The 21429-nt window shown below is 44.4% G+C and overlaps 1 protein-coding gene across 3 annotated transcripts in view; it reads right to left on the bottom strand.

Annotated features, from left to right (window-relative positions):
- Positions 1–2796: 2796 nt before the first annotated feature.
- LOC124551002 (connectin-like) overlaps positions 2797–21429 on the bottom strand; it is a 750563-nt gene continuing 731930 nt past the window's right edge. For all 3 annotated transcript variants that reach the window (XM_047125840.1, XM_047125839.1, XM_047125838.1), the window contains one exon: positions 2797–7992. In XM_047125840.1, coding sequence (XP_046981796.1) covers positions 7569–7992 — 424 coding nt within the window. In that variant the 3' untranslated portion in view covers positions 2797–7568. The remainder of the gene's footprint in view (positions 7993–21429) is intronic.

The following is a 21429-nucleotide window of genomic DNA, read 5'->3' as shown; positions in this document are numbered from 1 at the left end:
TTTTATGGGTAAAGTTGTATTCAGTGAGGAAGCCACTTTCCGTATCTGTGGTAAAGTGAATCGGCAGTGTGTGCTGCAGAGCATCTAAAAAGTATAAGAATGCTGAAGATTAAATGAGTAGACCACATAAGTAATGAGGAGCTATTGAATAGAATTGGACAGAAGAGAAACTTGTGGCAACACATGACTAGAAGAAGGGATCGGTTGGTAGGGCGTATTTTGAGGCATCAAGGGATCACCAATTTAGTATTGGAGGGCAGCGTGGAGGGTAAAAATCGTAGAGGGAGACCAAGAGATGAATACACTAAACAGATTCAGAAGGATGTGGGTTTCAGAAAGTACTGGGAGATGAAGAAGCTTGCACAGGATAGAGTAGCACGGAGAGCTGCATCAACTGGACTGAAGACCACAACAACAACAACAACACAGGAAAACAACGATGTGGTAGCACACCGCATTTCCCGATGTAAGCGAGAAACCAGCCGAAAAACCACCGTTAAGTACAAACCAACCTATTCTTAACGAACTGTTTTTCGATCTAAAAAGCAAATCAAAATAAATAAACTTAATTACAGACCACTGATGATGCTTTACCTCACTAAAGCGAAACGCCTTTGGTGAAAAAATCACGCATTTTGTAGTTGCAACGACGGATGAAAAAATACTCTCATGAATTACAAAGCTACTACGGACACTATGGCCACACAAATGAACTATTCTACATCATGTGATCGAACGTGTACGTACTCGGACACGGGGTTTCTTTCTTTCTTTCTTTTGTTTTTGTGCTGTAAGCTGTAACGAGATTTACTGTCCTTGTAAGTGTATGTCAGATACGCCAGTAATATTAAAGTTTCAACACAGTCTTTGGTAATTCATTGAGATACTTTTCATTTTTTAACCCTTTTCAGTGGTATCGCGTCGTTTGGTTGTTGAGGCGGCGCGTTGCGCCGACCCTGTAGCCTATTCCTACAGCTACCACGGCCAGGGCGGCAGCCGTTGCAAGGAGGTGGCGCGATGGGCAATTGCCGCTAGCGCAGGCCACCGCGCCACCTCCTCGCTGCGGCTGGTACCCTAGCCTCGAGCGCAGCATTGCCGGGACCTGCGGTAACCGCAAATGCCCATCGCGCCACCTCCTCGCTCCGGCTGCTTGCCTGGTCAGTGGGAGTGCACCAACGAGACCTACGCTAGCGCTAAATCCACGGCGCTACCTCCTCGCGCCGGCTGCATCCCTGGTCTAGCAGCAGCAGGACACTGGCGCTGACATACACACAGGGTGTGCAGGATGCAGGCGCCGTCTCTGAGATTATTTTAATTATTGGGCACTAAGTCTTCTTTTCGGTAAAACGGAATGCAGCAAAAATTTGGCTATGTTCCACTCTTCTAGTGTCCTTAAGGAAAAACATTTATGCTTACTTAAGTGTGTTCTCACAGCGAAGCTTTATTAGTTAAGTAAGTGTTAATTGCATCTCCAACAATTTAATGCACAACAGTCTATTTATTAAATTGTGAAAGGAAGAAATAGGCTTTCAGCACATAATTAAATGAATATGAAATTTTAAAAAATTTTTGTTGTCTGAGATCTAGAAACTGTACGTTATTTGCCCTAGTGCAGTCGAAACAATGGTCAATTTCACAAAAAATTAGTGTAACCGATGTGGCTAGATATACATCCTGTAATTAAATGAATATGTATGTTGCTTATTTTAACTTTTAACTTTCATTTCTCGACTGTTTGCAACATTTTTTTTAAATTTTATGTAAAACAGGAAATTTTCCTGTGACACGTTACATTGTACACTTATCAGTGAATTCCTCCATCCTCAGTTAACGTTCCCTGTACCTATCACAGCGGTTTCATTGTTCAAAATTGCTCCATTTGTAAACTGTTCAATTCTTGCTGCTCCTTTGAATAATGCCTCATCTGCCTCTCATCTAAACACTGGAGACGAAATTATTTCAGTTCCCATCTAGATGCCCTTGGATATACCTGACACTGGGGCTACCCTCTGGGGCTTGTGACCACTGTTTGTGGTGGTGGTGGTGGTTAGTGTTTAACGTCCCGTCGACAACGAGGTCATTAGAGACGGAGCGCAAGCTCGGGTTAGGGAAGGATTGGGAAGGAAATGGGCCGTGCCCTTTCAAAGGAACCATCCCGGCATTTGCCTGAAACGATTTAGGGAAATCACGGAAAACCTAAATCAGGATGGCCGGAGACAGGATTGAGCCGTCGTCCTCCCGAATGCGAGTCCAGTGTGCTAACCACTGCGCCACCTCGCTCGGTCCACTGTTTGTAATGTGTGAGCACATCAGTAGTGTTTTGTAGAATGCACCTCAGTTTTTATGAAAAAAAATTTGATGATAAAACTGTTCCCTTACTGTTCTTGAAGATGTCATACACAGCAAACAAGCAATCTCAGATAATTCGGAGTAATTTACAACTAAGACTCATCACGGAAGAATGTGCAAATTCACACATGCTTTCCGTGTGGCATGTCAGTATGACATATTTCCTCTTTAAACATGTTTGTATACTCAAGTAGCACAGTTGAGCCAAACTTAAAATATTTGAATTCAATTGTCCTTTTCTTTTATTTCGATCTTTGAAGAAAACAACTTTTTCTCTGTAAATTCATTGCAGGCTGGTGGTAATAACCATTATATGTCTTGATATTACCACATTGCACTGTCGCAAAGAACAATGACTAAAACATCATTCCCCTGCTCTTGTATGAGCGATTATCATAGAAAGACTGTGCGATTATAGTGAGGAAAATTAAAGTCTATAACAGAGCATTCTGGACATTGAAAATTTTATTAAATAAAAATCGACTTACAAAGAATTTATTAACATCTTTTTACATAACACTTTTGACATCTGCAATATAAGAGAGAAGCAGTAATTCTGGTACAGTGAAAAACCGTTACAAAGCCGAATGTGTTAAAAAACAGACTGTGATTGTGTTGCTTTTGTTAGATAAAGCTGTCTGAAAATAGTAGTGTTGTGAATGTACATCGAACTTAACTTCAAAAGCAACTAGAAATGAATTCCCATGAAAACCATTCATCCATGCTAATAAACAAAAGCACATTACAGATGAAAAATAAACATGTTTTTCTTTTTAACTTCTTTGACATGATTCATCTCATGTGGTTATGGATGAAATACATTCGATCTGAAAGGAGATATGATACTTTAATTTATGAACAACAATTAAATCAGGGGCTTTCAAAACATTTGAAGTTAACTGCGATGTCACTATCTTGTTTTACAATAAGATCTATTATTAATTACATTGATAACTTACACTTAGAGAATTCTTAAAGATTGTGTGATTGTTACAGTCTTTTAACACTCTTTAATTTCAAAGCACACCACACACTCAGATAAATTTCAAAATAATATCCGAGCTCTATATTACATAACATTAATTTTAAAATAAGTCTTCAAGCTTATGAATAATATACACCTAATATTTCTTAAAGAGATAACAGTCACAAACATTATCTTCCCCCACTCATTTTTACAAGTATTACAGAGCCATGCTGTGCGCCAACGCTTCAGCAACTATTTACATTTTGTTTCACAATGACTTTGGCATCATAACTTGGTAACTAACCAAAAGAAGATGGTCCGCAAAAGTAGTGTCACAAAATTAACACCATCTCCTTTCCCACGTTCTCATTCTTCCTTCTGGATTCTCTCTTGAATGCTTCTTTTTACCTTTAGTAAGATATGTGACTCATGTGTGTAGATAATGGAGGGAAAAAAAACAAAATTTGGTAATCCTTGGAATACTGTACATCGAGTACCAGAACTGCCTCATTCTCAATAGTTACAACAATGACCAAGCTACAAAGTTTATTTCTCGCTGAACTACAAAAGCAAAAGATATGGAAGAATTTCAAAAAGTCCAGTAACATAACATATTATGATAGTCACAAGTAAAAATTGTGTCTTCAATCTTAGTTATGCTGTATGGTCCAAACATTTTTGTTTGCTGTACTGAGTTATATTCAAAGCATCAGTATTTATGGTTTTGGTGTTGTATGTAGCGTCATCAATGTTTGTAAAAGCTCCATGAATGCAGTCCAGACTACAGAGGTAATTTCACTGCTTTCTTTTAACCTTTACTATGTTTGAGTAAGTGTTTAAGTTCCAAAGTCCTTCTGAGGTCTTTTATGCAAAGGGCAGTTGAAGCGTTTAAAAAGGAACCACTGTTCTAAATTTAAATTTAATGAAACCTAGCAAATTTAAGTATATGTAACTGTGTCAATCATTAGCATCTTTTTCAGGAAATCTCATAATTAACAGGAAAGCTCTCAAGACTCTGAATCTGCTGGTTTAAATAGACATTAATAAATATAAATTATGTAACTCAGTAAGATGATTCATCAATGTGCCTGGATGAAAAGAAGAAATTATATGAAATTATTTAATGAAACTGAGTCAAAGCCCTTGGTTTATCAAATAACATCATAGATTTACAAGCATAATATGAGTATTATATTTAAACATTCTCATATTCCAAGTTACTTCCACGAAATTTTCTAGTGGATGTATCTGATTGGTAAAAAAATATGTAGTCATTTCTTCTTTAATTTGATGTTAATCAAGTTTTGTCAGGTGTTATATTATTCTACAAGAACTTACTGCAGTCTCCAATTAATTCCTTATTATTTTAATCTTCTAATGGATTATGCAGGGCTGGATGCGTTTTGCAACAGCGGTGCTTTTCTACAGCGCCTAAACAAAGCAGTTTGAAAAATATGGCACAGAAGAAAAATGACGTATTTTAAGCGAGGGCAGTTCCCGTTTTTTCACACTTTAAAGTCAACATAAACTTTTACTCTGTGAATTTGAAAGCTATTACGCCAATGTAGAGTTCTTTGCAGCTGATCTTTTTAGAGAGCGTGAATGTAGTTTGGTCTTCTGATATTATCTAAATGATTGAACAACTCGCATTGATATTTTGAAACAACAAAAGTCTTTAGGAACAGTGGACGTGGTATGATACAAATTAGTGAAGTAGATTCTCTTCATGGATAGAATTTCTAAAATCTTAAATTTCATTAACATATTCTACTGTATTTTTAATTTGTTACTAGTATCATGAATGTGCTGATGTTGGAGAAAAAGTAATAAACTTGTTGTTCTGTCCACAGGATTTCACTACAGTAAAATTTCAGTGTTTAGTGGAGAACAGGAATGGTAGAGACAAAACTAGTTTTAAAATGTCATCCTATAGGAGAGGGACAGTAACTTCTAGGGTCTGAAATGAACTTATTTCAGATACTACATTAAACTCGCATGTCTCTTCTCCATGTGTTTGATTCGATGAATAGAATTTTCGGTAAATTCGTTTGTTCTGTGGTCCTTCTTCTTGGAAGAAAGCAAGGATTCAACTGAAAGCAAGCCTCCAGCTTTAGGGATGGATAGCATACTTGCCAAGAGATAGTGGTGTAGCTATGAATCCTGTTCATACAACGAAGTGGAGAGAAATTGTAGTGTGTAATGGTTACTCAGCCAAACGAAAGGTACAGAGAATAGTTTTATTTAGATGAAGACCATTTTGCTGTGATCTCTCTCATAAGTAATAAAAAAAGAGATTGAGAACTTTGTGATCCAAGATAACATAAAAAGACAGTTATCTAGAACTCACAGGAATACTATGTGATAAATATTTTATATTCAGTATACATAAATACAGTGGTATGATCACTGCAGTTTAATTGATTTGATTCACTCATGTTCAGGTCAATAGTCTGAATGCTTATATCAGCTTCAGTTATTTGAATTTATTGTACAATATCATCTCTTTTCGCCACACCACCGTTACCAGCGGCTTCATTATTGTTGTCATATGTTAATATTTGGTTACAGGCATGCATCCAAATTGTCTGGTATGGTATGCAAGTCAGTGATAAACACTTGTAAAGATGTATTCACATTAAAATTTAAAATTGATAAAGTTTCTTTCAACTTTCGAATCGTTATTACATTAACACCTGAAATTATTTCGATTGGAAAATGCTCGCTAAAAAGGTTTTTAATCATTTAATATTTCAGACTGGTAGAGATTATGGTTAAATTACAAATAATATCAGACATCAAGCTCATGTTCTGCATTTATGCTGATTTACAATGTAATGTTTAGTGTTTGTCTACAAACACTTGGGTCCTGTAGGCTGCAGACAAAACATATCAGGGTGTAACTAAGTGACTGTATTGCATAAATATTGGATCTTAAGATCTGTTGGAATTTTATCATTGTAATGGGTATATCGAAAGTATGGCGTTCCATGCAATGTTCATACATGTTGTTCAAATTTTGTCTAGTATAGTATTTAGTTCTTTCCATTACTGCTGACCGTTTCTAGCTACAGTGAAATGAAATACCTTTTTTTTAGAGAAAAGGCGAATTTGAGAAATATTACACATGCTTTCGAAAATGTATTGTTTATCGACAAATTTCTCCATGATATCGACTGCAGAGAATAAATCTCGGCGTGTAATTTAATTATATTATTGGACAAGAATTTGATGCATCAGAGATAATTGTCTCCTGCCAACAGTATTGATAGCAGTATTGTATTTCATTCTATTGTGCTGTACAGGTGTGGTTAATCAAGTGTTGTCTGTTATATAGAGTTCTGCCCTTGACACTGCTGTCAATCAAATGTAAGGAACTTAATAAAATATACACTTCCTTCTAAATACTTACTGTGTTTGTAACACCACGCAGTCGACTGTAGACGAAACATCGTGATGCAGGATTTAATACCCTTGCTGGACAAATATTGAATGCTTCATTGAAGCTTCTGGACTGGAAATAGTGTTGGTGGCAGTATTGTATTTCATTATGCGATCTTGAAAACAAGCGCTGTGCTTGTGTGTACTTGACCAGATTAAGTCTAATATGTTCCTCAGTTTTTCCATTTCTGTTAACTATACCTAGGCAAAGCAAAGAAAAACATATTTTAACAAGAAAAACAAGAGGACAGCTTCAGAAATATTTCACTTGCTCATCAGAAATTATTGATAAATGTGTGCATCATGTCCATCGTAGACCAAACATCATCGTGTGTAACGTAATTTCCATAACGACACGTACTGAATGCTTCAGTGATGCCTGTATCTTGTCAGCAATACTGTATTTTAATATAATTGTTGTATACAGGTTCCGTTTGTAATGATGGAGTCGATCAAATTGTATGTATTATATTATTCTATTTGTAGCACAGTTATCGGCCACATTTATGGGTTTTAAAACGTCTATACAGAGAAGAGGAGAGGAGCGTTCAATTGAAGAAATGCTTCAGTCGCTTCCGAGCAAACGGCGATCTCGAACAGGAGAAGGCTGCGTCTAAGAAATACAGTATAGAGAGATTTTTGTATCGATTCATCGTAGCACCTGCCGAGTGCATGTAGAAATACAAGACGTGCCCCCGGGGAAACCTCTGACTGTCCTGTCGTGGGACTGTCCGTTTGCCGCCAGTCCGTGTCACTCGAGGATCCCGTACGGAGCGCGGCGGACTCAGTGGAGTGGGTGAGGGGCTGCTGCAGATCACGCGACGGGCAGTGAAGCGGCGAGCACCAGGGCGGGGAAGAGGAGGGCCGCTGCCGCCACCGCGGCCGGCCGCCCCCCGGCAGAGGGCCCGTCTGCGGCGTCCTCCGCCCCCGGCGCCAGCTCGCCCCCGGGTAGGCGCTGCCGCTGCGACATGTCCGCCGACAGCTCGGCCCCCGCGACGTGGTCGCCGCCGTGGTGCCTGGATACGGCCTCCGGACAGGGCAGGCGCTCCACCGGTATCTGCAGCAGGTGGCGGAGCACCGGGGCGCTGTGGTTGTTGGCCACGCCGTCCTCCATGTCGGCCGCCACGTCCTCCGCCACGTAGTCCAGCGGGAGCTCCTGGGCCGGCAGGGGCTGCGGGTGTCGCCGGTGTTCGGCGCCGTGGCGCAGGTGCTGCTGCTGGCCTTGGACGCTGCCAAACCTGCGCATAAAAGGATCGTTCATTTATCTTCTATACGGCTACACAAATCGCTTAGGAGCGAGATGAACAGGAAGGGCAGGAAAGCCAAGGCAAAATGGCTACACAAAGGATGAGAAGAACTCAAAAAAGAAATTGTGGTATAGTCCTCAGATCGCGGTTGATCCTGAGAGGGCATGTGTGGTGTTTAGGAGCGCCTCCCATTAGCCGTTGCGGACTGCAGCGAGGTGTCGCTAACGTCTGTTGCATAACTATTTGATTCACGGATCCAGTTATATGGCTCCTTCCGTGTATAGTGATTTTACGATTATGACGTGTGGGTCCTGAAGATGGCATCAGTGTAATGCCGAAACTGGTAGCACATAAGATGTTCATAAAATAAATTTCTACAATACATACGGCTGTTGGTAAATTATTGCATCAAGAGATCGAAAATGTGTGGGATATGGTGAAACGACAGATTCACCACAGATGAGCCCGCCCGGCTAGCCGCGCGGTCTAAATCGCTGTCTCCCGAGCGGGAAGGCGTGCCGGTCCGTGGCATGAAACCGCCCGGAGGATTAGTGTCGAGGTACGGTGTGCCGGCTAGCCTGAGGATGGTTTTTAAGGCGGTTTCCCATCTACCTCAGCGAATGCGGGCTGGTTCGCCTTATTCTGCCTCAGTTACACTGTGTCTGCGATTGCTGCCCAAACACCCAAACACCATTTCAGTGTACGTGCACACCATCATTATTCTATTATTCTACCACGAAAACATTTGGGGTTACACTAGTCAGGTACTAAACTTTCCTGGGAGGGGGGGGGGGGGGGAGGAAGAGGTCCAGTGGGGGTGGAACCTCACAATAACCCTGGGCTCGTTGTGAGGTGATGGTGGGGATGAGTAGAATGCTGTGGCCTGTTGTGAGGTTGTGAACCACTTTCGGCTACAGAGGGACGAAGCCTCTCCGTTGTTTGAGGGTCCCCAGTTGAATACATACGTACATACCACAGATGAAGTTACTAGTTAGGAACCAAGCGAATGCACCATGCGTGGCTATATCACAGGACGCCATTCACGCCTTATACGCATCGATGCCACCATGCACAGAGCAAGTTATCAAGGCACGAGGCGGACCCTGTGCCCACTAGACAACAGGAATATGCTGAAGAGAAGTGATGGTTCAAATGGCTCTGAGCACCATAGGACTTAACAACTGAGGTCATCAGTCCCATAGAACTTAGAACTACTTAAACCTAACTAACCTAAGGACATCACACAAATCCATGCCTGAGGGAGGATTTAAACGTAGCGGTCGCGCGGTTCCAGACTGTACCGCCTAGAACAGAAGTGACTGATACGCTAACCATTACTGCAAATCATTTCAATGTACATGTCCTGTAGTTGTTGAAGGTGTTCTGCTTCTTCTCAAGATGAGTGTATCTTGTATGATTGTCAGGTTTCTGACAGGGTCACTTCGTAACTTCTCATGAAACTTGGGGAAACACACTCTTTGATATGGTTGAGTAGTTGACGATGGCTGCTGCCGTGCTCGGGTTGAGCTTCTGTATTCCCTGGCTGTTACCACTTTCTCAACTCCGCGTAGTTGTTGAAGGTGTTCTGCTTCTTCTGAAGATGAGTGTATCTTGTATGATTGTTGGGTTTCTGACAGGGTCACTTTGTAACTTCTCATGAAACTTGGGGAAACACACTCTTTGATATGGTTGAGTAGTTGACGATGGCTGCTGCTGTGCTCGGGTTGGGCTTCTGTATTCCCTGGCTGTTACCACTTTCTCAACTCCGCGTAGTTGTTGAAGGTGTTCTGCTTCTTCTGAAGATGAGTGTATCTTGTATGATTGTTGGGTTTCTGACAGGGTCACTTCGTAACTTCTCATGAAACTTGGGGAAACACACTCTTTGATATGGTTGAGTAGTTGACGATGGCTGCTGCCGTGCTCGGGTTGGGCTTCTGTATTCCCTGGCTGTTACCACTTTCTCAACTCCGCGTAGTTGTTGAAGGTGTTCTGCTTCTTCTGAAGATGAGTGTATCTTGTATGATTGTTGGGTTTCTGATAGGGTCACTTCGTAACTTCTCATGAAACTTGGGGAAACACACTCTTTGATATGGTTGAGTAGTTGACGATGGCTGCTGCCGTGCTTGGGTTGGGCTTCTGTATTCCCTGGCTGTTACCACTTTCTCAACTCCGCGTAGTTGTTGAAGGTGTTCTGCTACTTCTGAAGATGAGTGTATCATGTATGATTGTTGAGTTTCTGACAGGGTCACTTCGTAACTTCTCATGAAACTTGGGGAAACACACTCTTTGATATGGTTGAGTAGTTGACGATGGCTGCTGCCGTGCTCGGGTTGGGCTTCTGTATTCCCTGGCTGTTACCACTTTCTCAACTCCGCGTAGTTGTTGAAGGTGTTCTGCTTCTTCTGAAGATGAGTGTATCTTGTATGATTGTTGGGTTTCTGACAGGGTCACTTCGTAACTTCTCATGAAACTTGGGGAAACACACTCTTTGATATGGTTGAGTAGTTGACGATGGCTGCTGCTGTGCTCGGGTTGGGCTTCTGTATTCCCTGGCTGTTACCACTTTCTCAACTCCGCGTAGTTGTTGAAGGTGTTCTGCTTCTTCTGAAGATGAGTGTATCTTGTATGATTGTTGGGTTTCTGACAGGGTCACTTCGTAACTTCTCATGAAACTTGGGGAAACACACTCTTTGATATGGTTGAGTAGTTGACGATGGCTGCTGTCGTGCTCGGGTTGGGCTTATGTATTCCCTGGCTGTTACCACTTTCTCAACTCCGCGTAGTTGTTGAAGGTGTTCTGCTTCTTCTGAAGATGAGTGTATCTTGTGTGATTGTCGGGTTTCTGACTGGGTCACTTCGTAACTTCTCATGAAACTTGGGGAAACACACTTGTTGATATGGTTGAGTAGTTGACGATGGCTGCTGCCGTGGTCGGGTTGGGCTTCTGTATTCCCTGGCTGTTACCACTTTCTCAACTCTGCGTAGTTGCTGAAGGTGTTCTGCTTCTTCTGAAGATGAGTGTATCTTGTATGATTGTCGGGTTTCTGACTGGGTCGCTTCGTAACTTCTCATGAAACTTGGGGAAACACACTCGTTGACATGGTTGAGTAGTTGACGATGGCTGCTGCCGTGCTCGGGTTGGGCTTCTGTATTCCCTGGCTGTTACCACTTTCTCAACTCCGCGTAGTTGTTGAAGGTGTTCTGCTTCTTCTGAAGATGAGTGTATCTTGTATGATTGTCGGGTTTCTGACTGGGTCGCTTCGTAACTTCTCATGAAACTTGGGGAAACACACTCGTTGACATGGTTGAGTAGTTGACGATGGCTGCTGCCGTGCTCGGGTTGGGCTTCTGTATTCCCTGGCTGTTACCACTTTCTCAACTCTGCGTAGTTGCTGAAGGTGTTCTGCTTCTTCTGAAGATGAGTGTATCTTGTATGATTGTCAGGTTTCTGACTGGGTCGCTTCGTAACTTCTCATGAAACTTGGGGAAGCACACTCGTTGACATGGTTGAGTAGTTGACGATGGCTGCTGCCGTGCTCGGGTTAGGCTTCTGTATTCCCTGGCTGTTACCACTTTCTCAACTCCGCGTAGTTGTTGAAGGTGTTCTGCTTCTTCTGAAGATGAGTGTATCTTGTATGATTGTCGGGTTTCTGACTGGGTCGCTTCGTAACTTCTCATGAAACTTGGGTAAACACACTCGTTGACATGGTTGAGTAGTTGACGATGGCTGCTGCCGTGCTCGGGTTGGGCTTCTGTATTCCCAGGCTGTTACCACTTTCTCAACTCTGCGTAGTTGTTGAAGGTGTTCTGCTTCTTCTGAAGATGAGTTTATCTTGTATGATTGTCGGGTTTCTGACTGGGTCGCTTCGTAACTTCTCATGAAACTTGGGGAAACACACTCGTTGACATGGTTGAGTAGTTGACGATGGCTGCTGCCGTGCTCGGGTTGGGCTTCTGTATTCCCTGGCTGTTACCACTTTCTCAACTCTGCGTAGTTGCTGAAGGTGTTCTGCTTCTTCTGAAGATGAGTGTATCTTGTATGATTGTCAGGTTTCTGACTGGGTCGCTTCGTAACTTCTCATGAAACTTGGGGAAACACACTCGTTGACATGGTTGAGTAGTTGACGATGGCTGCTGCCGTGCTCGGGTTGGGCTTCTGTATTCCCTGGCTGTTACCACTTTCCCAACTCTGCGTAGTTGCTGAAGGTGTTCTGCTTCTTCTGAAGATGAGTGTATCTTGTATGATTGTCAGGTTTCTGACTGGGTCACTTCGTAACTTCTCATGAAACTTGGGGAAACACATTCGTTGATATGGTTGAGTAGTTGACGATGGCTGCTGCCGTGCTCGGGTTGGGCTTCTGTATTCCCAGGCTGTTACCACTTTCTCAACTCTGCGTAGTTGTTGAAGGTGTTCTGCTTCTTCTGAAGATGAGTTTATCTTGTATGATTGTCGGGTTTCTGACTGGGTCGCTTCGTAACTTCTCATGAACCTTGGGGAAACACACTCGTTGACATGGTTGAGTAGTTGACGATGGCTGCTGCCGTGCTCGGGTTGGGCTTCTGTATTCCCTGGCTGTTACCACTTTCTCAACTCTGCGTAGTTGCTGAAGGTGTTCTGCTTCTTCTGAAGATGAGTGTATCTTGTATGATTGTCAGGTTTCTGACTGGGTCGCTTCGTAACTTCTCATGAAACTTGGGGAAACACACTCGTTGACATGGTTGAGTAGTTGAGGATGGCTGCTGCCGTGCTCGGGTTGGGCTTCTGTATTCCCTGGCTGTTACCACTTTCTCAACTCCGCGTAGTTGTTGAAGGTGTTCTGCTTCTTCTGAAGATGAGTGTATCTTGTATGATTGTCGGGTTTCTGACTGGGTCGCTTCGTAACTTCTCATGAAACTTGGGGAAACACACTCGTTGACATGGTTGGGTAGTTGACGATGGCTGCTGCCGTGCTCGGGTTGGGCTTCTGTATTCCCTGGCTGTTACCACTTTCTCAACTCCGCGTAGTTGTTGAAGGTGTTCTGCTTCTTCTGAAGATGAGTGTATCTTGTATGATTGTTGGGTTTCTGACTGGGTCGCTTCGTAACTTCTCATGAAACTTTGGGAAACACACTCGTTGATATGGTTGAGTAGTTGACGATGGCTGGTGCCATGGTCGGGTTGGGCTTCTGTATTCCCTGGCTGTTACCACTTTCTCAACTCTGCGTAGTTGCTGAAGGTGTTCTGCTTCTTCTGAAGATGAGTGTATCTTGTATGATTGTCGGGTTTCTGACTGGGTCGCTTCGTAACTTCTCATGAAACTTGGGGAAACACACTCGTTGACATAGTTGAGTAGTTGACGATGGCTGCTGCCGTGCTCGGGTTGGGCTTCTGTATTCCCTGGCTGTTACCACTTTCTCAACTCCGCGTAGTTGTTGAAGGTGTTCTGCTTCTTCTGAAGATGAGTGTATCTTGTATGATTGTCGGGTTTCTGACTGGGTCGCTTCGTAACTTCTCATGAAACTTGGGGAAACACACTCGTTGACATGGTTGAGTAGTTGACGATGGCTGCTGCCGTGCTCGGGTTGGGCTTCTGTATTCCCTGGCTGTTACCACTTTCTCAACTCTGCGTAGTTGCTGAAGGTGTTCTGCTTCTTCTGATGATGAGTGTATCTTGTATGATTGTCAGGTTTCTGACTGGGTCACTTCGTAACTTCTCATGAAACTTGGGGAAACACACTCGTTGACATGGTTGAGTAGTTGACGATGGCTGCTGCCGTGCTCGGGTTGGGCTTCTGTATTCCCTGGCTGTTACCACTTTCTCAACTCCGCGTAGTTGTTGAAGGTGTTCTGCTTCTTCTGAAGATGAGTGTATCTTGTATGATTGTCGGGTTTCTGACTGGGTCGCTTCGTAACTTCTCATGAAACTTGGGGAAACACACTCGTTGACATGGTTGAGTAGTTGACGATGGCTGCTGCCGTGCTCGGGTTGGGCTTCTGTATTCCCTTTCTGTTACCACTTTCTCAACTCTGCGTAGTTGCTGAAGGTGTTCTGCTTCTTCTGAAGATGAGTGTATCTTGTATGATTGTCAGGTTTCTGACTGGGTCACTTCGTAACTTCTCATGAAACTTGGGGAAACACATTCGTTGATATGGTTGAGTAGTTGACGATGGCTGCTGCCGTGCTCGGGTTGGGCTTCTGTATTCCCAGGCTGTTACCACTTTCTCAACTCCGCGTAGTTGTTGAAGGTGTTCTGCTTCTTCTGAAGATGAGTGTATCTTGTATGATTGTCGGGTTTCTGACTGGGTCGCTTCGTAACTTCTCATGAAACTTGGGGAAACACACTCGTTGACATGGTTGAGTAGTTGACGATGGCTGCTGCCGTGCTCGGGTTGGGCTTCTGTATTCCCTGGCTGTTACCACTTTCTCAACTCTGCGTAGTTGCTGAAGGTGTTCTGCTTCTTCTGAAGATGAGTGTATCTTGTATGATTGTCAGGTTTATGACTGGGTCGCTTCGTAACTTCTCATGAAACTTGGGGAAACACACTCGTTGACATGGTTGAGTAGTTGACGATGGCTGCTGCCGTGCTCGGGTTGGGCTTCTGTATTCCCAGGCTGTTACCACTTTCTCAACTCCACGTAGTTGTTGAAGGTGTTCTGCTTCTTCTGAAGATGAGTGTATCTTGTATGATTGTCGGGTTTCTGACTGGGTCGCTTCGTAACTTCTCATGAAACTTGGGGAAACACACTCGTTGACATGGTTGAGTAGTTGACGATGGCTGCTGCCGTGCTCGGGTTGGGCTTCTGTATTCCCTGGCTGTTACCACTTTCTCAACTCTGCGTAGTTGCTGAAGGTGTTCTGCTTCTTCTGAAGATGAGTGTATCTTGTATGATTGTCAGGTTTCTGACTGGGTCGCTTCGTAACTTCTCATGAAACTTGGGGAAACACACACGTTGACATGGTTGAGTAGTTGACGATGGCTGCTGCAGTGCTCGGGTTGGGCTTCTGTATTCCCAGGCAGTTACCACTTTCTCAACTCCGCGTAGTTGTTGAAGGTGTTCTGCTTCTTCTGAAGATGAGTGTATCTTGTATGATTGTCGGGTTTCTGACTGGGTCGCTTCGTAACTTCTCATGAAACTTGGGGAAACACACTCGTTGACATGGTTGAGCAGTTGACGATGGCTGCTGCCGTGCTCTGTTGGGCTTCTGTATTCCCTGGCTGTTACCACTTTCTCAACTCCGCGTAGTTGTTGAAGGTGTTCTGCTTCTTCTGAAGATGAGTGTATCTTGTATGATTGTCGGGTTTCTGACTGGGTCGCTTCGTAACTTCTCATGAAACTTGGGGAAACACACTCGTTGACATGGTTGAGTAGTTGACGATGGCTGCTGCCGTGCTCGGGTTGGGCTTCTGTATTCCCTGGCTGTTACCACTTTCTCAACTCTGCGTAGTTGTTGAAGGTGTTCTGCTTCTTCTGAAGATGAGTGTATCTTGTATGATTGTCCGGTTTCTGACTGGGTCGCTTCGTAACTTCTCATGAAACTTGGGGAAACACACTCGTTGACATGGTTGAGTAGTTGACGATGGCTGCTGCCGTGCTCGGGTTGGGCTTCTGTATTCCCTGGCTGTTACCACTTTCTCAACTCTGCGTAGTTGTTGAAGGTGTTCTGCTTCTTCTGATGATGAGTGTATCTTGTATGATTGTCAGGTTTCTGACTGGGTCGCTTCGTAACTTGTCATGAAACTTGGGGAAACACACTCGTTGACATGGTTGAGTAGTTGACGATGGCTGCTGCCGTGGTCGGGTTGGGCTTCTGTATTCCCTGGCTGTTACCACTTTCTCAACTCTGCGTAGTTGTTGAAGGTGTTCTGCTTCTTCTGAAGATGAGTGTATCTTGTATGATTGTCGGGTTTCTGACTGGGTCGCTTCGTAACTTCTCATGAAACTTGGGGAGACACACTCGTTGACATGGTTGAGTAGTTGACGATGGCTGCTGCCGTGCTCGGGTTGGGCTTCTGTATTCCCTGGCTGTTACCACTTTCTCAACTCTGCGTAGTTGTTGAAGGTGTTCTGCTTCTTCTGAAGATGAGTGTATCTTGTATGATTGTCGGGTTTCTGACTGGGTCGCTTCGTAACTTCTCATGAAACTTGGGAAACACACTCGTTGACATGGTTGAGTAGTTGACGATGGCTGCTGCCGTGCTCGGGTTGGGCTTCTGTATTCCCTGGCTGTTACCACTTTCTCAACTCTGCGTAGTTGCTGAAGGTGTTCTGCTTCTTCTGAAGATGAGTGTATCTTGTATGATTGTCGGGTTTCTGACTGGGTCGCTTCGTAACTTCTCATGAAACTTGGGGAGACACACTCGTTGACATGGTTGAGTAGTTGACGATGGCTGCTGCCGTGCTCGGGTTGGGCTTCTGTATTCCCTGGCTGTTACCACTTTCTCAACTCTGCGTAGTTGTTGAAGGTGTTCTGCTTCTTCTGAAGATGAGTGTATCTTGTATGATTGTCGGGTTTCTGACTGGGTCGCTTCGTAACTTCTCATGAAACTTGGGAAACACACTCGTTGACATGGTTGAGTAGTTGACGATGGCTGCTGCCGTGCTCGGGTTGGGCTTCTGTATTCCCTGGCTGTTACCACTTTCTCAACTCTGCGTAGTTGCTGAAGGTGTTCTGCTTCTTCTGAAGATGAGTGTATCTTGTATGATTGTCAGGTTTCTGACTGGGTCGCTTCGTAACTTCTCATGAAACTTGGGGAAACACACTCGTTGACATGGTTGAGTAGTTGACGATGGCTGCTGCCGTGCTCGAGTTGGGCTTCTGTATTCCCAGGCTGTTACCACTTTCTCAACTCTGCGTAGTTGTTGAAGGTGTTCTGCTTCTTCTGAAGATGAGTGTATCTTGTATGATTGTCGGGTTTCTGACTGGGTCGCTTCGTAACTTCTCATGAAACTTGGGGAAACACACTCGTTGACATGGTTGAGTAGTTGACGATGGCTGCTGCCGTGCTCGGGTTGGGCTTCTGTATTCCCTGGCTGTTACCACTTTCTCAACTCTGCGTAGTTGCTGAAGGTGTTCTGCTTCTTCTGAAGATGAGTGTATCTTGTATGATTGTCCGGTTTCTGACTGGGTCGCTTCGTAACTTCTCATGAAACTTGGGGAAACACACTCGTTGACATGGTTGAGTAGTTGACGATGGCTGCTGCCGTGCTCGAGTTGGGCTTCTGTATTCCCAGGCTGTTACCACTTTCTCAACTCTGCGTAGTTGTTGAAGGTGTTCTGCTTCTTCTGAAGATGAGTGTATCTTGTATGATTGTCGGGTTTCTGACTGGGTCGCTTCGTAACTTCTCATGAAACTTGGGGAAACACACTCGTTGACATGGTTGAGTAGTTGACGATGGCTGCTGCCGTGCTCGGGTTGGGCTTCTGTATTCCCTGGCTGTTACCACTTTCTCAACTCTGCGTAGTTGTTGAAGGTGTTCTGCTTGTTCTGAAGATGAGTGTATCTTGTATGATTGTCGGGTTTCTGACTGGGTCGCTTCGTAACTTCTCATGAAACTTGGGAAACACACTCGTTGACATGGTTGAGTAGTTGACGATGGCTGCTGCCGTGCTCGGGTTGGGCTTCTGTATTCCCAGGCTGTTACCACTTTCTCAACTCTGCGTAGTTGCTGAAGGTGTTCTGCTTCTTCTGAAGATGAGTGTATCTTGTATGATTGTCAGGTTTCTGACTGGGTCGCTTCGTAACTTCTCATGAAACTTGGGGAAACACACTCGTTGACATGGTTGAGTAGTTGACGATGGCTGCTGCCGTGCTCGGGTTGGGCTTCTGTATTCCCTGGCTGTTACCACTTTCTCAACTCTGCGTAGTTGCTGAAGGTGTTCTGCTTCTTCTGAAGATGAGTGTATCTTGTATGATTGTCAGGTTTCTGACTGGGTCACTTCGTAACTTCTCATGAAACTTGGGGAAACACATTCGTTGATATGGTTGAGTAGTTGACGATGGCTGCTGCCGTGCTCGGGTTGGGCTTCTGTATTCCCTGGCTGTTACCACTTTCTCAACTCCGCGTAGTTGCTGAAGGTGTTCTGCTTCTTGTGAATATGAGTGTATCTTGTATGATTGTCAGGTTTCTGACTGGGTCACTTCGTAATTTCTCATGAAACTTGGGGAAACACACTCGTTGACATGGTTGAGTAGTTGACGATGGCTGCTGCCGTGCTCGGGTTGGGCTTCTGTATTCCCTGGCTGTTACCACTTTCTCAACTCTGCGTAGTTGCTGAAGGTGTTCTGCTTCTTCTGAAGATGAGTGTATCTTGTATGATTGTCAGGTTTCTGACTGGGTCACTTCATAACTTCTCATGAAACTTGGGGAAACACACTCGTTGACATGGTTGAGTAGTTGACGATGGCTGCTGCCGTTCTCGGGTTGGGCTTCTGTATTCCCTGGCTGTTACCACTTTCTCAACTCTGCGTAGTTGCTGAAGGTGTTCTGCTTCTTCTGAAGATGAGTGTATCTTGTATGATTGTCAGGTTTCTGACTGGGTCACTTCGTAACTTCTCATGAAACTTGGGGAAACACACTCGTTGATATGGTTGAGTAGTTGACGATGGCTGCTGCCGTGCTCGGGTTGGGCTTCTGTATTCCCTGGCTGTTACCACTTTCTCAACTCTGCGTAGTTGCTGAAGGTGTTCTGCTTCTTCTGAAGATGAGTGTATCTTGTATGATTGTCAGGTTTCTGACTGGGTCACTTCGTAACTTCTCATGAAACTTGGGGAAACACACTCGTTGACATGGTTGAGTAGTTGACGATGGCTGCTGCCGTGCTCGGGTTGGGCTTCTGTATTCCCTGGCTGTTACCACTTTCTCAACTCTGCGTAGTTGCTGAAGGTGTTCTGCTTCTTCTGAAGATGAGTGTATCTTGTATGATTGTCAGGTTTCTGACTGGGTCGCTTCGTAACTTCTCATGAAACTTGGGGAAACACATTCGTTGATATGGTTGAGTAGTTGACGATGGCTGCTGCCGTGCTCGGGTTGGGCTTCTGTATTCCCAGGCTGTTACCACTTTCTCAACTCCGCCCTGATACTGTCAGTACCGCCACCACGGTCGGTGTTGGTGGTTGTGCGAGTGACGACATCTATTTTTAAACTAAGGTCCCCTTTCTCCACGTTGCTGCAGTCGCGTGAAGACCTTACTGTACGGGCATGCTTTGCTTTTTCTAGGTGGAGTGCCGAGTTTCAATTGTAAGTGACATAGACCGCCGCCTATGTTCATTAGACCTTTTTGGGCCCTAATTTCAGTGACCCTGTATTCACTTAATCCGAGAAGGAAGAAAGATTGTTTAAGTATCGTGGTTTTATTGTAATCTATCCTCTAGCAACCCTTGCATCACATGCGAAACGTATTTTCCAATTACACTGGTAGAATAAAAATCGCAAGCCGCGTAGTCTAGGGCGCCATACCACGGTTCGTGCGGCTACCCCCGTCAGAGGTTCGCGTCCTCCCTCGGACTTAGATGTGTCTGTTGTCCTTAGTGTAAGTTGGGTTAAGTAATGTGTAGGCCTAGGGACCGATGACCTGAGAAGTTCGGTCCCATAGGAACTTAACACAAATTAGCAAAATTTCCAAAAATCGCAACACGAAGGAGTCGTGTGACATAAAAGAAACTTGGTAGGCGTAGGCGTATGATGACTTTTATTCAGATTTCACGGCTGTCGCGTATGTATGGCGCTAGTAGAGCCACTGTGAGGATGCAAATCAGGTTTGCTTTAAATGCACGCAACAACGGTCATGAGCGTTAGTTACCCTTGGGTCTCAACGTGGTAAGTTCATGTTCATCAAGAATGCCATTATCAACACTCCACTGAAATTGGACAGGAACGTGTAATAGGGCTAAGAAAGCTGAATATTCCTTCGGCAATACTGCAGAAAGTCTTGGCAGGAATGCAGCCACAGTACAGGACTGCCGACAGCGGTAGTCACAGGAATGTACGGTCGCAAGAAGACCACGCACCGGACGGCCACGTGGCACTACCGAAAGGGAGGGAAGACCGTCATGTTCCGGTATGGCTCTAGAACATCATAACGTTCTGCAACAGCCATTTGAGCAGCAGCTGGCACCAGAGTGAGCCAGTTGCCCTGTAGCGTCCATTCCACCAACCCCCAAGCCACTGCTATTTGCGACTTCAGTTGTGTCAAGCGAGAGCTCATTGGAAGCCAGGGTGGAGGTCTGTTGTGTTTTATGATGAATGTTGGTTCTGCCGCGGTACCAGTGAGGGCCACTTGTTGATAAGAAGGAGAATAATTGATTGTCTGCAACCAACCTGCCTGTCTGCTTCACACACTGCATGCTTGACACACTGAACCTACAGGGTGGTCCATTGATCGTGAACGGGCCAAATATCTCACGAAATAAGCGTCAAACGTAAAAACTACAAAGACCGAGACTCGTCTAGCTAGAAGGGGGAAACCAGATGGCGCTATGGTTGGCGTGCTAGATGGCGCTGACATAGGTCAAACGGAAATCAACTGCGTTTTTTAAAATAGAAACCCCAATTTTTTATTACATATTCGTGTAGTACGTAAAGAAATGTGACTGTTTTAGTTGGACCACTTTTTCGCTTTGTGATAGATTGCGCTGTAATAGTCACAAACGTATAGGTGCGTGGTATCATGTAACATTCCGCCTGTGCGGATGGTATTTGCTTCGTGATACATTACATTACCTGTGTTAAAATGGACCGTTTACCAATTGCGGAAAAGGCCGATATCGTGTTGATGTATGGCTATTGTGATCAAAGTGCCCAACGGGCGTGTGCTATGTATGCTCCTCGGTATCCTGGACGACATCATCCAAGTGTCCGGACCGTTCGCCGGATAGTTACGTTATTCAAGGAAACAGGAGGTGTTAAGCCACATGTGAAACGTCAACCACGACCTGCAACAAAGGATGATGCCCAAGTGGCAGACAAATTGCGCGAGAATCGGGAATCTCAAAAACGTCGATGTTGAGAATGCTACATCAACATCGATTGCACCCGTACCGTATTTCTATGCACCAGGAATGGCATGGCGACGACTTTGAACGTCGTGTACAGTTCTGCCACTTAGCACAAGAGAAATTACGGGACGATGACAGATTTTTTGCACGCGTTCTATTTAGCGACGAAGCGTCATTCACCAACAGCGGTAACGTAAAGCGGCATAATATGCACTATTGGGCAACGGAAAATTCACGATGGCTGCGGCAAGTGGAACATCAGCGACCTTGGCGGGTTAATGTATGGTGCGGCATTATGGGAGAAAGGATATTTGCCCTACCCCCCCATTTTATTGATGGCAATCTAAATGGTGCAATGTATGCTGATTTCCTACGTAATGCTCTACCGATGTTACTACAAGATGTTTCACTGCATGACAGAATGGCGATGTACTTCCAACATGATTGAT

Source organism: Schistocerca americana, chromosome 9 (genome assembly GCF_021461395.2).
Source record: "Schistocerca americana isolate TAMUIC-IGC-003095 chromosome 9, iqSchAmer2.1, whole genome shotgun sequence".
NCBI lineage: Eukaryota > Metazoa > Arthropoda > Insecta > Orthoptera > Acrididae > Schistocerca > Schistocerca americana.
Note: the sequence above shows the minus strand (reverse complement) of the source record. Positions and strands in the feature narration are given on the sequence as shown.